Raw genomic sequence first — 14,326 nt, forward strand, 5'->3', positions numbered from 1 at the left:
TCCTTTTCACGGATGGAATTTATTCGGTAACCGATGGAGCCGCATCCCGCTCACGGCTATTTGCCGTGAATTATTCGACCAAGGTCAGTGGAACGTTTCTCCGAACCGGCTGACTCGAGCGAAGAAAACGCAGAGAATCGGGAAAACGGGCTTTCTCGCCGAGCGTACGGAAACATTTCTAGGCAATCTAGTCGAAGTATAGGTGCCACAGCCCTCAGCTTTGGCTCCTAGGAATCCAATCAATAAATATTACAATGGAACCCCTAGAGAAGTAGGGGAGCGTATCCTCCGCTCTCCCGGCTCCCTCTCTATCTTTCCGTCGTCCTCTCTCTTCCGATCCTCCTCTTTCCGCCGCGGCAGTGGAAAAAGGATCTGTCCTACGTCGCGCTCTCACAGTCGTCGCGTTCCTCGTCCTCGTTCGCCTCGTCCTCGACTACGTCCGCGAAACTTCGCTCTCTTCTCTCTCGCTCCGCTATATCTTTCTCGTACTATCTCGCTCCGTAGTTCGCTTTTTCCTTCAGCTTTTACCCTCCTCTTTTTCTCTCTGTCTTTCTCTCGTCGGCCCCTCCGCCCTTTTCGCCCGTTTCCTCGCTCTCTCGTCCCCTCGTCCTTCCTAAGCCCGCACCAACTCCCATTCGGCCCACCCCCTCCTCCTCGTCCCTCTCATCCAACGGCGTTTACATTTTACTTTTCTAGTAGCGAATTAAAACCGCGTTCATGCGCAGCCCGCGGAAGGGCGTAATGATTTTTTGAGGGGCGAATCGAGTGGGGTCGCCTACGGTGCCGGCGGAGGGGGTAGTAGCTGCGGGCGCGAGCTTAGCAGGAGCAGGATGGCAGGAGGGATCGCGAGACAGGCCGGCTGCCGAATAGATGGATGGCTAGACTATCTAGTCGACGGAGAGTAAGCGTTGTCCCTCGTTAAAGTATCATACGTATCGGTGAACGATTACGGGGAAACTCGATAGGCGTTTTCGTTCGATGTTTGCGGTGCGATCGGCGAGCGAGGTAACAAGGGCAACAACGCGAATCGCGACGAGCAGAGAGGATATCGAATCTTTCGGGAATTTCATAGGATGATCGGACGCGTATTTCGTGGAAATTTCGATAAGCGGTCAGGAAACTGCAACCGCGGCGATGACGATTAGGACGATGGTATCGGGGAAGTCGGAAGCGGATAGTCGGGGCGGCGGCGTGGCGGCGCGGCGGTCTATCCACGATAATCCGGTGTAGCCGAAGCGCGCGAACCGAAGTAGGCAGTGGTGGCGCCTTTAAAATTCCAGCTCCAGCGCTTTTAATTGGAAGTCGTTAGCTTTGCGCATTTTCGTCTCGTGGGCTAACGGGTAAAGTGGGGTGAGCCCGTGGAAGAGAAACCGAGGGGGGGGGGGAGGAGGGGAGTCGTGAGTGCGACGAAGAGAGAAAAATGGAGTGAGGGGGGTTGCGAAGGAGCGAGCGAGTCGGAGAGGAGAGGAGAGAAGAAGAGAAGAGAAAAGAGGTGGGCTGGGCAAGGGTACAGCGGGGTGAAAGAGGAGGCACGGCCGATGCGACCACAGGCATAAAGCTCTCCCCACCATCGAGGCACCGGGCTCTTTTCTCCGTTACTCTCTTCTCATTCCCTCTCTTTCTCTCTCTCTGCGTACGCACTATTTTTTAGTCCGCACTTATTACGACAGATGTCTCATGCTCCGATAAAGAATAACGGCGGTCGGCGGGCGACATTCCCCCCTCCCCCCTGCGCTAGTTCTAACCAGACTCGGGAGCTGCAGCCGTACTCTCGGTGCTTCTCAGCTCGTGGTGTCGTCGTGACACGACACGACACGACACGGCACGACGCGGCACGTTACCTTGCGTTACGTTACGTTACGCATACCTTACTTTTTTTCCCTCCTCTCTCTGTCGCTATCTTTTCGTCTCCGTCACTCCACCCTCGTACTCGCACGAGAGCTCCACCTCCCTCTTCGAAACGCGCTCGCGGAACGTGTTGCGCCGCCGTGACAGTGACTTTGTTCCACGACGTGTCAACGGTTGGTGTGTCTCCGCGATCATCCGCGATCATCCGCGAATCCACGCGCGCGGGTTACACGCTCGGGCTCCGGTGGTAGTAGTAGTGGTGGTTGATGCTGGCTGGTGGTGGTGGTGGTGGTGGAGGTGGTGGTGGTGTCTCGGTGGAACGTAGCGGCGAGAGAGGCTTCGCATTCCGGAGTGAAGCGCGCGGCAATTTGCGTCACGGTGGCTGCCTGCATCCCGAACAGAGAAACACGTGGCTAGGTGGGTCGTGCGTGCGAGAGCCGGTTCGAAATTCCCGCGCGTTGCCGCGAGATCGCCGCCTCTGACAGCCGCGTTGCCGGTGTTTTCGTATTTCGCGGGAACGATTTACGGCACACGAGCCAACCGGACAGAGAAAACGATGATGGATTAAAAGACGCGATACACCTCCCCTCCCCCTCGTTCTTCGTCCCTTTCTCTCTTCTCGCTGCTCCCAATATTATTTCTTTCTCTCCTTTTCTGTCTCTTTATTTCTTTCTTTCCGCGACGACGTCGACCCGCGCGCGTAGTGTGCCACTGCTTGGGCGTTGTATCGCCGAGCAGAGCTCCAGACTTCTCCCCTCGTGTCTCGCTGCCTGAAGGCCTATCCTCTCGCGGCACAACCCTCTTCTCTCCTCTCGTCTTCGCACAGATCGAACGCGAGCGCGTGTGTGTGGCGCGGCGCGACCGAGTGAGACACCAGGAGAAAAAGAGAAAAGAGTGGTTGCTTTTTAGGCAACGCGCGCTATACCGCTATTGTCGCTGCCGCGCGCGACCGCAACTATCATCATCGTCGTCGCCGCCGTTGTCATCGTTGCCGACTTTCACGGCCGATTCTCTCCGCTCACCGGTTTCGAGATAACACGCAGCGGACCTCGCGATCGTACCCAAGGGACACGTGTGTCGCTACGCTTCGAGGCTGCTTTTTCGACGCGGCAGCCTGCGAGGAAGCGCGGAGCGGAGCGCGTGAAAAAGCGGCGCAGCCTGCGCTCGAAGGATGCGCTTCTGAATCGCGAGCAAAGAGGGGCAGGAGGAACGGAACGCACGTGAGCGACGTGTCTAACACGACAAGTGCCGCAAGGTAAACCTCGTCACCTTTCCTCGGCCGCGAATACGCGTGCACGATCTCTTCTACTTTGTACATCGATAGAAAACTCATTCGCCGTAGGTATGGCAAAGAGAGCGTTATCGGTGGCAAAAATTCGAGACGCGTTCTTCTCGCGTACTTGGCGATTCCCGACCAAATCTGCCCGACGCCTCCGTCCTATCTTTTCTCAGCTCGTCCTCCCGCTCTCTTTTTTCCTCCCGCTTCTTCTTGTCCCTCTCTGCCTGTGTGTCACTCTGTCCATCTGTCCGTCTGTCCATCCGTTCATGTGCCTGTCTGTGTGTGCCTCCCCACGCTAATACGTGTGTATGTGTGTCTCTCTGGACGTCTTTCTTCGTCAGACGATACCTCTTTCTCCCTCTTGTCGGTCGTTCTCGCTCGTCGTACCGGCGATCGCCGGCTTTTCGTACGTTTTCGTGCGGCCTCGCTGCCGCGCCGCGACGTACGCCCGCGTCGACGAAGGCACACAGCTGCACAGTCGTGACGTGACGTTTCGGGGGTTAGTTCGCACGGTATGTGACGGAGAAAGAGGCCACCGGTGGACTGCTGTGCGCTCCAACGTGCTCCTCCCGAAGATCGTGACGTTTCCGCTTTTCCAACAACTCGCGGTTCTTCTATTCTACGTGTCTCTCTTTCTCCGTTTGGACGCACACGTTCGTTCCTTCGTTCGTTGCTTTTGCTCTGTGACGGTGCGCGACATGTGATCCTTGCCGATTTCCTCGGTCAGCATCGACGAATCGCCATTCTCTGCCCGTTGAAAGCACGGAACGAGAGACGGCTAACGCGCTATCTGTCTCTCCTTTGACATTTTTTTCTCCCTCTTTTGTCCGGTGTACGCGTCGTGGCACGCGCGAAACCGCACGCCGCTCCTCCCCCGCGCCCTCCTTCGCTCTCTTCTTCTTTCTCGTCTTTCTTTCTGTCTTTTCATTTCCATCTTTTCTTCCTTCCTTCTTTCCTTCGTTCCTTCCTTCCTTCCTTCCTTTCTTCCTTCCTTCCTCTCTTCCTTTCTTCCTTCCTCTTTTTCTTCCTATTATCCGCCTCTTTCGTTCCTTCCGGCATTCTTACCCGCCGGCTAAATTACGCCTTCCTCGATCATTTGACGCGCGACCGTCTTGTCAACTCGATCACGTTTCGCACGCGTCCTCGCCGATTAAATTAATCGATCGATAATCTCTCTGCCAATCGCAGATTTTGCTCGTGCTCGTCGAAGATCGAGCGCGAGGAATGAACACAACGACGCTATCGCGTCGTGGACCGGCGTCGATTCCGGACCCGTCCGTCGAGAATGACTTTCCGCCACGACGAAGCAGCACTAGTGGCCGTGTGTAGGGGACTTTTTCGCGAACTTGTGAAGTGCGCACTTTTTTACGAGGTGGCGTTGTGCAGATAAAACGCAGAGCGTTTCAATTCGGCTCATTGTTTCGGTCATTAGCTTACGCGGCATGACGAGTGATAGGTGTGCTTTCGCGATAACGCATCTACTTTCTTCGAACTGTGATTACTTTCTGGATAATGTGTGGTGAATGTGCCTTAGAAATACGAAAAGCGTAACTGCCGTTTAGCCGCGATCGCTGAGGAAAAGGTATCGTATAACGTGCACCGGTCTTATCCTCTTCTCACTCTGATCCACGGTTTCGATTCTACTGCCGCGATCGTTTGACAGTTTTCGAAAAATGTGCTTGTGCGCGTCGATCCTCGATCGATCGCCTTCTCGCGAATAATTTCCGATAATCGTGGCACTCGGTTCAACCCGAAGAAACGTTAAAAAATATTATGGTGTTTTGTTTTCTTTTTTTTTTTCAGAAAGAAAATACGCGTGTCTTGTGTATCGTAATGCAGCAAATAAGTTTCTTTCGTCGGTGTTTTCGCCTAGATCGGCGTGCGTCCCAGTCGGGTTCTATCGTCAAAATTGCTGCGAGGATTTTCACTGCGAAACTTATCTCGAATTCGTCACATATAAATTTAGCAGTGTGCGATAGCGAACTTAAAAAGTCTAAAAACAGTTTCCGAATCGCACCGCCGCGCCGGGCTTTATGATAAACGTGTATCTGCGAGAAAAAAAAAAAAAAAAAAGAAAAGAAAAACAGAAAAAGAAAAAGAAGAAGGAATTATTCGCTTCTTTTTTTGCTTTAGCGGCGATAATCGTTTGGAGCGTATCCAAAATATTGCGGGATAATATTATTTACCGGTTTGTCGGTGTACGGTTTCTATTGTGCGCGACCGTGTGTACTTTAATTACTATTTCTTCGAAGTGGCGAGTCGACCAACGCAAAAATACCTTTCGAATCAGCGATACGATTATCAACGGAAACGTTGTAAAATAGTATACGGTATCCATACTTCTTCTTATCGTAATAACGCGTTATAGAATACAGAAGAAAAAAAAAACAATCGACCATCATTAATTCCGTTCTATATCGAAGCTTTTGTCATGGCGATACACCACACACATACGGCGCGGGCAACGAGCACTGTAAATTTGTTTTAAGATCTTTTTTTTTTATCATTTTGCTAAGATAACACTATCAGCATACATTTAATGCTTGCGCTTTTATAAGTGGCGAAGAGAATTATTTAATCGTATGTTCTGGCTTCACTCCAGCTTGGCGACCTAATTTTCTTGTATGGTGCAAATAAAAAGTAGTGTAATCCTTCGCTTCTATTTTTACGCCATGCACTCTTTAATTCTTATTCTTCTACTCTCGACGTCGTACAGACGATATTTTATTTTTTCTCGTTTCGCACGGTTTCGCCCAGCGAAACGCGTCGATGATACACATACATATTCCCGTTTGCACGCGAGATCCGCAAAGACCGTTTTGACTTTTCGGAATATAGGTACGCTAGACTCTTTCTCTTTCTCCCTCTTTCTCTCTCTCTCTCTTTTTCTCTCTTTTTCTCTTTCTCTCTGGTCGTTCGCGTTCTCCTCGGTGCCACGTAAAAATACCGCAAAACTTCAAAGTGTCGTTTTACAGCTCACGCGCGGCAACGGGAACGTTTACGTTCCCGTATTTTCATTCCATTCGAATTAATAACATATGTTCGTGCACGACATCTCTGGTCCATCTCGTCCCTATTAAACGAATCTGCGTATTAATTCGCCAGTTATATAAGTTTTCGTGGCTCCGAGAAGTGTAAGGAAATTAACATCTGTTCTAATGCCACACCTATAGTAAACACACTGGTTAAATATCAGTCGATACCGAAATATTATGTAATCTTTGCTCATCCTTTTACGGATAGATGAATTTTTCTCTCTCTGTCTCTCCTCTCTCTCCCTCTATTTCGTCTGAATCGTACGTATTCATTTTAGAAAGATGTTTAGATCGAGGCGCGATTCTCGCTCGCGACATACCTATTTATTTTTTGCAACAGTGCTTTTTATTTCGAAATAACGGTTATCAAAAATTATCGACTTGCAGACTTATCGACTCGCGATTTATCGTGCACAACTAGAAAGTTTCAGCATTCGAATTTTGTTTCCTGGCCGACGTTGGTGCACATATTCGTAAGGCTAGCGCGCATCTCGAATCGGACCAATCTCCTTAGATTTCGCGTTATAAAATGTTGCTTGGTCGAGACTCGGCCAGCCAAGGCATATTTTATTAAGCGATAAGATAAGTGTCAAGCTTTCGCTGGTTTAAATAGCGTACATTATTTCTGATTATAGGTGAATAGATATAACGATGGTAGATACGCAACACTTTTGTCTGCGATGGAACAATTACCAAAGCAGTATAACGTCGGCGTTTGAAAACTTAAGGGACGATGAAGATTTTGTGGACGTCACATTGGCCTGCGATGGCAAAAGCCTCAAAGCGCACCGCGTCGTACTTTCCGCATGCAGTCCCTATTTTAGAGAATTGCTCAAGGTAAGACATAGACATCGTATCTCATCCTGTGTCCCGCGATTTTGCGCCGATCCATCCTGTGAATCTACGTTCTTTATTGTCACCGTACCAGCGATGTATCGAGTGCAACGTCAATGTGTAACCATCGCAAGAAAATGTCTCTTCTTTTCCTCCTTGCTTGCCCTTTTGCAGAGCACACCGTGTAAACACCCGGTGATAGTACTTCAAGACGTAGCGTTCAGCGACTTGCACGCTTTGGTGGAGTTCATCTATCACGGGGAAGTGAACGTGCATCAGCGTTCCCTTAGCAGTTTTTTGAAGACTGCCGAAGTCCTCAGGGTATCGGGACTTACGCAACAGGCCGACCAAACAGACAGGGACGAGGTAAGCATTCCTCCGATCGTTTCCCTTGCTATTTTCTTCTCTAGCGTTCGTGGAACACACAGCAACCCATCGGCCATATGTAATATCCGAGTAATATCGAGCCTCGGTACCTCGCAAATTGATTATGCTTTGAATGTTATCTCTGATAGAGACGTGACTTTTAACTAAAGAACACCTTATCTCGGTGCAGAATGTGTATCCATCTTGATTCCAATCCATAATTGTCCTAGGTCAAGCAAACAAAGATAACCAGATTGCGTTACAAATAGAAAGCGAGCAATCGTGATCGTGTTCTGGCGGGCATGCGCGGTACCGTCGAGCAATATATCGAGTATTTTCTTCGTCGACGATCTCTTCCCTTGATTACACTTTCCTCTTTCAACCTTACGACCCGTCACCGTTTTACCGGCGAACATGATGCTCCTTTTCGTTACTTCTGTTTTTTTTTTCTTTTTTCTTTTTTAATTGCAGCTATCCCATGTACGCGCGTTGGCTGCCGGTGGTAACCACCTTCCCTTTCACGAAAAATCAGAAGAGAGTTTCCCCCGGGGTGGTTCCCCGCCCACACCAGTAACCCCGACACCGACGACCGTGCAGCAATTGCTACGTCGAGCGCAGATACGCAGGAACGAGAGACGAACACCGGATCCGCACGATGAGTCGGCGAAGAAGCCGAGGGTGCCGTCGCCGCCTCTCAACAACAACGACGCTACTCCCACGGATTTCTCGATGGTGAAGAACAACCATCTGTCGAGCAAGGTCGAGGGTAACGGCGTGCACGAGGAGAACAGCCCCCTGGAAGACAACATCAAGTGCGAGCCGTTGGAGCTGACAGGTGGTAACAGCGGTAACGGAGGCAACAACGAAGACTCGTCGGATTCTGGAGCTGCGGCGTCGGACCGGCCACCCGCGTCGGCCAGCAGTAACGAGCACGAGGCCGAATCCGAACACACGTCCACCCCGAATTTTTTGTCCGAAACGAAAATCTTCCCCACGCCTGGAAGCTTTAATTTCAGTATGGCGGCGCTAGCCACGGAGCATACACCATTGTCAGGTACGTACGTCATTCGCGTTTCTACTAGGCCTGTACGCATTGACCAATTTTCATCGTCTATCCTTCACACACGTATCGAGCACGATTTTCTTTTAACCCCGTTTGCATTGCCTTTTATAGTTTTCCCTCCTGTAATTTTCGGCTATTTTGATTTCTCCGTTCGAAACTCGACAGGACACCGACTATGGTTATATCGCACCTTTTCTTTTTTTTCTATTCTTTCTTTATCCTTCCTTTTTCATATTTTTCCCCCTTATACGTAAAGTAGTTTTAGAAGACGATTATAGAAGATTCTTTCCATCGAGTCTCTGTTAATTGCGATGTTGCGTACAGGCCGTTGTTCGGTCGATAGTGCGAAAGAATGTTCGTTGCTACGTGTGACGATAGTGAAATTTCCAGGATTGGGCCACGGGTTGCAACCACCGGACTTGGCAGGAACTTCGCAAGGTAAGAATATTTACTATTAGCTCTGCCCTAGTAAAAATCATTAGAATATCAACGATCGAGGACTCGACAGAGAAGTGAACAACCCCCACCCCGTGTACATATATACATAGATCGTCGTTCGTATGGTCGTTCTGGAAATCTGTCACGCACGATCCTGTTTGGGGTTGACTTGAACCTTTGATTTCTGTTGATTTTTCACAGGGCATTTCTATGCTGTTCCATTATTTTCTATCGACAGTCGATACATCGTGGCCGCATTTGTCTGCGGTGTAGCGGTTCGCTCTAATATAAAGTAACTAAAAGACTTGTGCAGTTATATCAAACACTAACAAATCACGAATTATAAGAATGATTATACATATTATATATATACATACATATATATATTGTTTTTTTATTTGGTTGCGGTGAAAGAGCACTACTGTCTGCTTGGACGATTAAAACTTCTTCTAATTGGCATGCGTTACAAAAATCATTGATATCATCATTACTTAAATGATACCATTTACCTTGCATTTGCATTTCATGATGTCATAACGTTCTCGCGGTTATCAACGAATTCGCGACGTTAGAAGGGATTTATCTGCTCACCTATCATCCGTTTTTACTTCTTTTTTTTCTTTTAACTGTGCTTCGCCTTTCATCTTTCGACGTTTGCTCAGAAAATTCGGAGAAGAACGGATAAACGTTCGGCCATTCGATCGAATCAAACCGGGAGCAAATCCGTTTAAATCGCGCGCCTCGTTTGCTGCCAGTATCTCCAGGTTAGAACGAAACATGCCGCGATTACACGCGACCGATACGTTTTATAGAGCGGAGACGCTCTCCGCGGATGACTACAGGCAAAGAACAGCAGATACATTCGTTCTTTCGACTCGTCGAATTCGCTACGATCATTCTAATTGGCACAAAGCGATGAAAGAAACCATCACTGTTTGGCATCACTGTACAAAGTATCTGCCGCAATCTCTACCATGTTTAATGAAAAAAAAAAAAGAGAAAGTAAGATCGAAAAGACCCCTCTTCATAGAAAGAAACGATAAAAGAGTAGAAAATGAAAGAAAAAGATCTAAAACAAAAAAAAAAAAGAGAAGGCAAAAGAAAGTACAGAAGAAGTTAATGAGTAACGATGCAGCGACAGACTGTTCTCTTTGTGTACACCTAATAAATCCTCGAAGAAATTTGCCAAAGTATTACCGATTTATTAATACTTTGAGTTTCGCGAATCGCGTCAAATGTCACTTTTATCGACGATTGATCTTTCGTTCTGTATATATATATATATATATATATATATATACACATACATGTATATGTATATACATATATATGTATACGTGCCGTGCTCGTATTGTCCAAATCATCGTTAAGTTTTGTATCAGTGTTGTCGTCCCATTAACGTTTGTTAACGGAAAACACGCCGCTGCCGCGATATCGCCGATACGACAGCATTATGACATTGCTTATAATTTTATATTTACGAATATTATACATATATACATATATATCTATATGTTCTTTACATATGTAAACATATACGCATATTACCATATATATATATATATATGTGTATATATCGAGCAACGTAATTATAAAATATATTTTTCTTTTATCATTATATATTTTACAGACGTTATCGTGTATTACCAATTTGAAAAGTTTGCAATTACACCGTAATTGTACGTAATTATAATCGTGAAACACATCGTCACGAGACACTTTGCAGCTTGTTCGTTTCCAATTACGAAAGAGGATGTGATAGGTCGTCCAATTTTGTCACACTCTTTTATATTATTCGAGAGACATTTGACTCTGACGTGCGTGTACCATATGGTAACGTCATTACGGTATATCTGCCGACTTATTGGCCATTTTTTCTCACTCGCTGGGACGGACAATTTGCTCTCTTTTTACTGTACGTCACGCTTGTACGCTATGCATATTTGGGGGGTCGTGGAGCGAACGCGCTCGCTGGGGCGGGGGTTAACGGTAAACTCGCTTAATAACGGTAAACGTTTCAACGTACTCTCGACTTTGCCGAAGGAATACGAAGCGTTCTCGTTTTCATAGCAAGATGCATTATCTGCTAGATTAGACAAACGTAGCCTTTTTCTTATTTTATTTATTTATTTTTTTCTTCGCCATGGAGACGAACGAACGACGATCGCAGAGGTACCACGATCGTAAATGCTTAAATACCCAAAGTTTCGAGAGCCGCGCAATCTGAACGAGGAAACAAACGAAAACAAAAAAATATCGTCGATCATGGGGGATACATCGTCTTGGGTTTCGCGATCGTCAGAGGAGAAGGTCTTAAATGCGTTCTAACAGTGTCGTTAAGTAAATTCAGGTGCGGCTTCGCCCGCCTCCTCGATTAATATTTGAACGACTGGCTTATACTAGGTTAGTACTGAAAAAGTTATCAGGGGCCGTCGATAAGACCACAGATGTTATCCGCAAAATTCAAGGTCCCTCTATCTCCGACCAACGTGGCCAACTAAACATTGGCCTAACTAAAAATACGACGACCTTGGTACGCCACTCACGTTCTTGCGGCGCAGTGCGAATCATTAGACGCATTAAATTATACGTGGCTGGTTCGCGAAGCTGTTCGACCCGGAGCCTAACACAGCGTATTTTCTCTCGACGTGATCGTCAGTCCGTTCTTTTCAAAAAGTCATCTCCCTTTTCTTTTCTATATTTTTCTTTCTTTTTTTTTTTTTTTTTGCTCTTTTCAATTCTGTACATTTCGGTTTGCTGCACTCGCGAGACAACAAAGCGCAGCGAATAAGCAGAGAACGTTACGTCGTTTCGACGCAAGAATAGACGAGTTGTTTGGACGTGCCGTTAAAAATGATAGCGCGCAACGTTCTTGGCCGCGAAAATTTCTCCGTTGAAAAATTTCTAGCCAAGCACGCCTCCCTAATCGGTCACTTGCAGCGTACGAGACGAATGCTTGTTTGTTTTTTCGCAGTTTTTATCTCGGCTAAGGCTTGTCGGTTCCTATCTATCGCGCGTATGCTCGCTCGCGACGGACAATTTTTTTTCTTGCTCGACCGAACGAACTGCAGCGACGTGATTTTGGCAAGGTTTCAGCCGTCCAACAGCCGAGAGATAGTTGCAGGGTCGTCGGTCCCGCGAAACTTTCCACCTACTCCGTTTCGTTTGTTAAACGACCGGCAACCGAACGGTGCGAGTTTGCGTTAAAATTAAAACGGAAGAACACTCGGCACACCTGACTCGATTTTATAGCTGTTTGTTTCTACGTTAGATTATATTGAGTATTTTATTCCGCTTGTTCGTTTCGACGATCGATGATGTTTTACGATAATAGATTTTTGATAATATCGATAGTTCCAGCGATAATAGGAATAGTTTCGACATATGAAACAATATCGTGTAAGTTAATCGGGGGAAAAGATCAAGGTCTAGAAGTTTCGTAGATCAATTTAGAAAACGCGTTATCATTTCGACACATAGATAAAGTGAAATTTTAGTCTTGTAAATGTCGCGCACAGCGCCCGTTCCTTAATCATCTTTAATTCGTAATGGCTGGTTACGTAAAAAACAATCGTGCCAGATAGAAAGTACAACGTACGACCACTTGTCGAGCGATCAGCCTTAGACGAGAGCGCGAGTTTCTTTGTTCCTTCGCCTCTCTTCTGTACTCACACGGTTAAGATCTTTTTATTCCGCGCAGAGCCGGCTGCGAGCATATGGCGGTCCGCGTGTTTCTAGGCAGATTCGTCGAGGCCGTCGGAAAAAAAATTCCCAAACGAATTTTGCTCTCGAACTTTCTGGTATACGGTCATTTCTGCTACATCGATAATGTCGTTATGAATGCACGGTTTTATAGATCGGCGAGAGAGGAAACCGTGCGAAACAATGAAAATTATGCGATCGATCGCGTTAACCTTTCACACTGTGTCTGTCTCTCCTCTTTCTTCTTTTTCTTTTTTTTTTTTTTTTTTTTTTTTGCTGTCCGAAACGATGAATTTCGCGCCGTAACATTTGAAATTAAAATAATTGTGCGACCTGATCGATGCGTTTATTTTTTTTTTCCAAAGGCAGGTCGTTGTACGATGCGCGAGCATCTCTTGTATATAACATTTTATACGCGCGCGTACAATATATTTCGTTGTCATTTATTTAAAGCGTATGCCCGAGAGAGAAGTTTTGCATAGAGCGACCGACACTCGGAGAAAGATGCGTTTATCGCGGTCTAATTTTAAATCTATTCATTCTGCTCCTTTCTCTCCGCGCGCGTCTATGCCCGCGTTTCTCGGCCGGTTTCGATGTCATTATCGCAAAGAGAGGAGAAATTCTTTCCCCGGGCCTAGATATTCTTAGCCCGTTTCCCGCTCGCCACTAAAATTGTTTAAAAAGCCGATACGTAGCGGTGTTGGTAGCGGGACTGCCGCCACGGTCCCGCCACCGTCACGATTCCCTTTTCTCCACCTCCCTCCCTTTTCTCTCACCCCCGCCTTCCTCATCCCCCCTTTTTTTTCTTCCTTTATTTTCTCTCGTTTTCTGCTCTTTTCCGCGAACGCCTGCATCCGCGGTAACCTGTTGTAAAACCCGGCCGCATAAAAATAGCGGGTGCCGAGCTCTGGAGTCGAGCACTTTATCCTCTTTCTCTGTCTCTTTGTATCAGAGGGCGCGTTGCAGCGCATCGAGCAAATATTTATTTCACGGGACGTTCTCAGTGCCGGACATACCGCGCTCCGCCACGTATTCTTCCTCGCCTCGTTTTTCCTTCGGCCTTTTTTAATGGCCGACCGAATTCTTCGCACGAAAGCGATGGTCCACGCTCCGCTCGGTCCCGCGAAATGCTCGACTTAGGCTGCAGTTGCAACGAACGCGTGTCCCGACGAACCGCCGTTTCGGCGAATTGGAACAAAATCAGGCATACGATGGCCGCAAAAAATATCGAAGTACTCGAGTGTTCCTTTCAACAGATTTCATCTCCGTCGTATGCGAATCTTCGCGGTCGTACGAAAGTACTATCGCGTGATACGAAATTTAACAGGCTTGGATTTAATTGATGGAGCGTATAAAAATGTTATAAAAAGTAGAATGTAGAGCAAACAGTTTCTTTAGTTTGCAGGTATATATATTTTGGTATTCCGATGTTTCGATAATGAAAACGACGGTTCGTCGGAACGCGCATCGACTGTTCCACAGCTCGAAGGATTTTACACGTAGGATTTTTGTTGTTCGCGTTTTTCGAATAGAATCCTTGCTTCGTCACCTCGTAGGAAGCGATCGACGTGGCCCGAAGAACGGGAAGGGGAACAAGGCAGGGCGTTTCATATTCGATCGAATCGGCAAACTACATAGTAGCCAAGGAAAGAAATTTCGGGTTACGTAACGTTTGTTAATGGCCTGTTTGCGAAACACGGAATTCATGCTGCCATCTGTCGACGTTGTCGATTCCGATGGTGTGCGAAAGTCTGTCTCTTG

The 14,326-nt window shown here is 47.2% G+C and overlaps 1 protein-coding gene across 17 annotated transcripts in view; it reads left to right on the top strand.

Annotated features, from left to right (window-relative positions):
- LOC126922703 (broad-complex core protein) overlaps positions 1-14,326 on the top strand; it is a 59,577-nt gene that overhangs the window by 11,714 nt on the left and 33,537 nt on the right. For 2 of the 17 annotated variants that reach the window (XM_050735544.1, XM_050735540.1), the window contains exons 1-5: positions 3,140-4,709; positions 6,798-6,999; positions 7,171-7,362; positions 7,834-8,416; positions 8,816-8,863. In XM_050735544.1, the coding sequence (XP_050591501.1) occupies positions 6,814-6,999; positions 7,171-7,362; positions 7,834-8,416; positions 8,816-8,863 (1,009 nt within the window). In that variant the 5' untranslated portion in view covers positions 3,140-4,709; positions 6,798-6,813. Of the gene's footprint in view, positions 1-1,431; positions 3,104-3,136; positions 4,710-6,797; positions 7,000-7,170; positions 7,363-7,833; positions 8,417-8,803; positions 8,864-14,326 lie in introns of those variants that run through there. The other 15 variants (XM_050735537.1, XM_050735541.1, XM_050735539.1 and 12 more) reach the window with 13 other exon arrangements.

The sequence above is a fragment of the Bombus affinis genome, chromosome 12 (assembly GCF_024516045.1).
Source record: "Bombus affinis isolate iyBomAffi1 chromosome 12, iyBomAffi1.2, whole genome shotgun sequence".
Taxonomy (NCBI): domain Eukaryota; kingdom Metazoa; phylum Arthropoda; class Insecta; order Hymenoptera; family Apidae; genus Bombus; species Bombus affinis.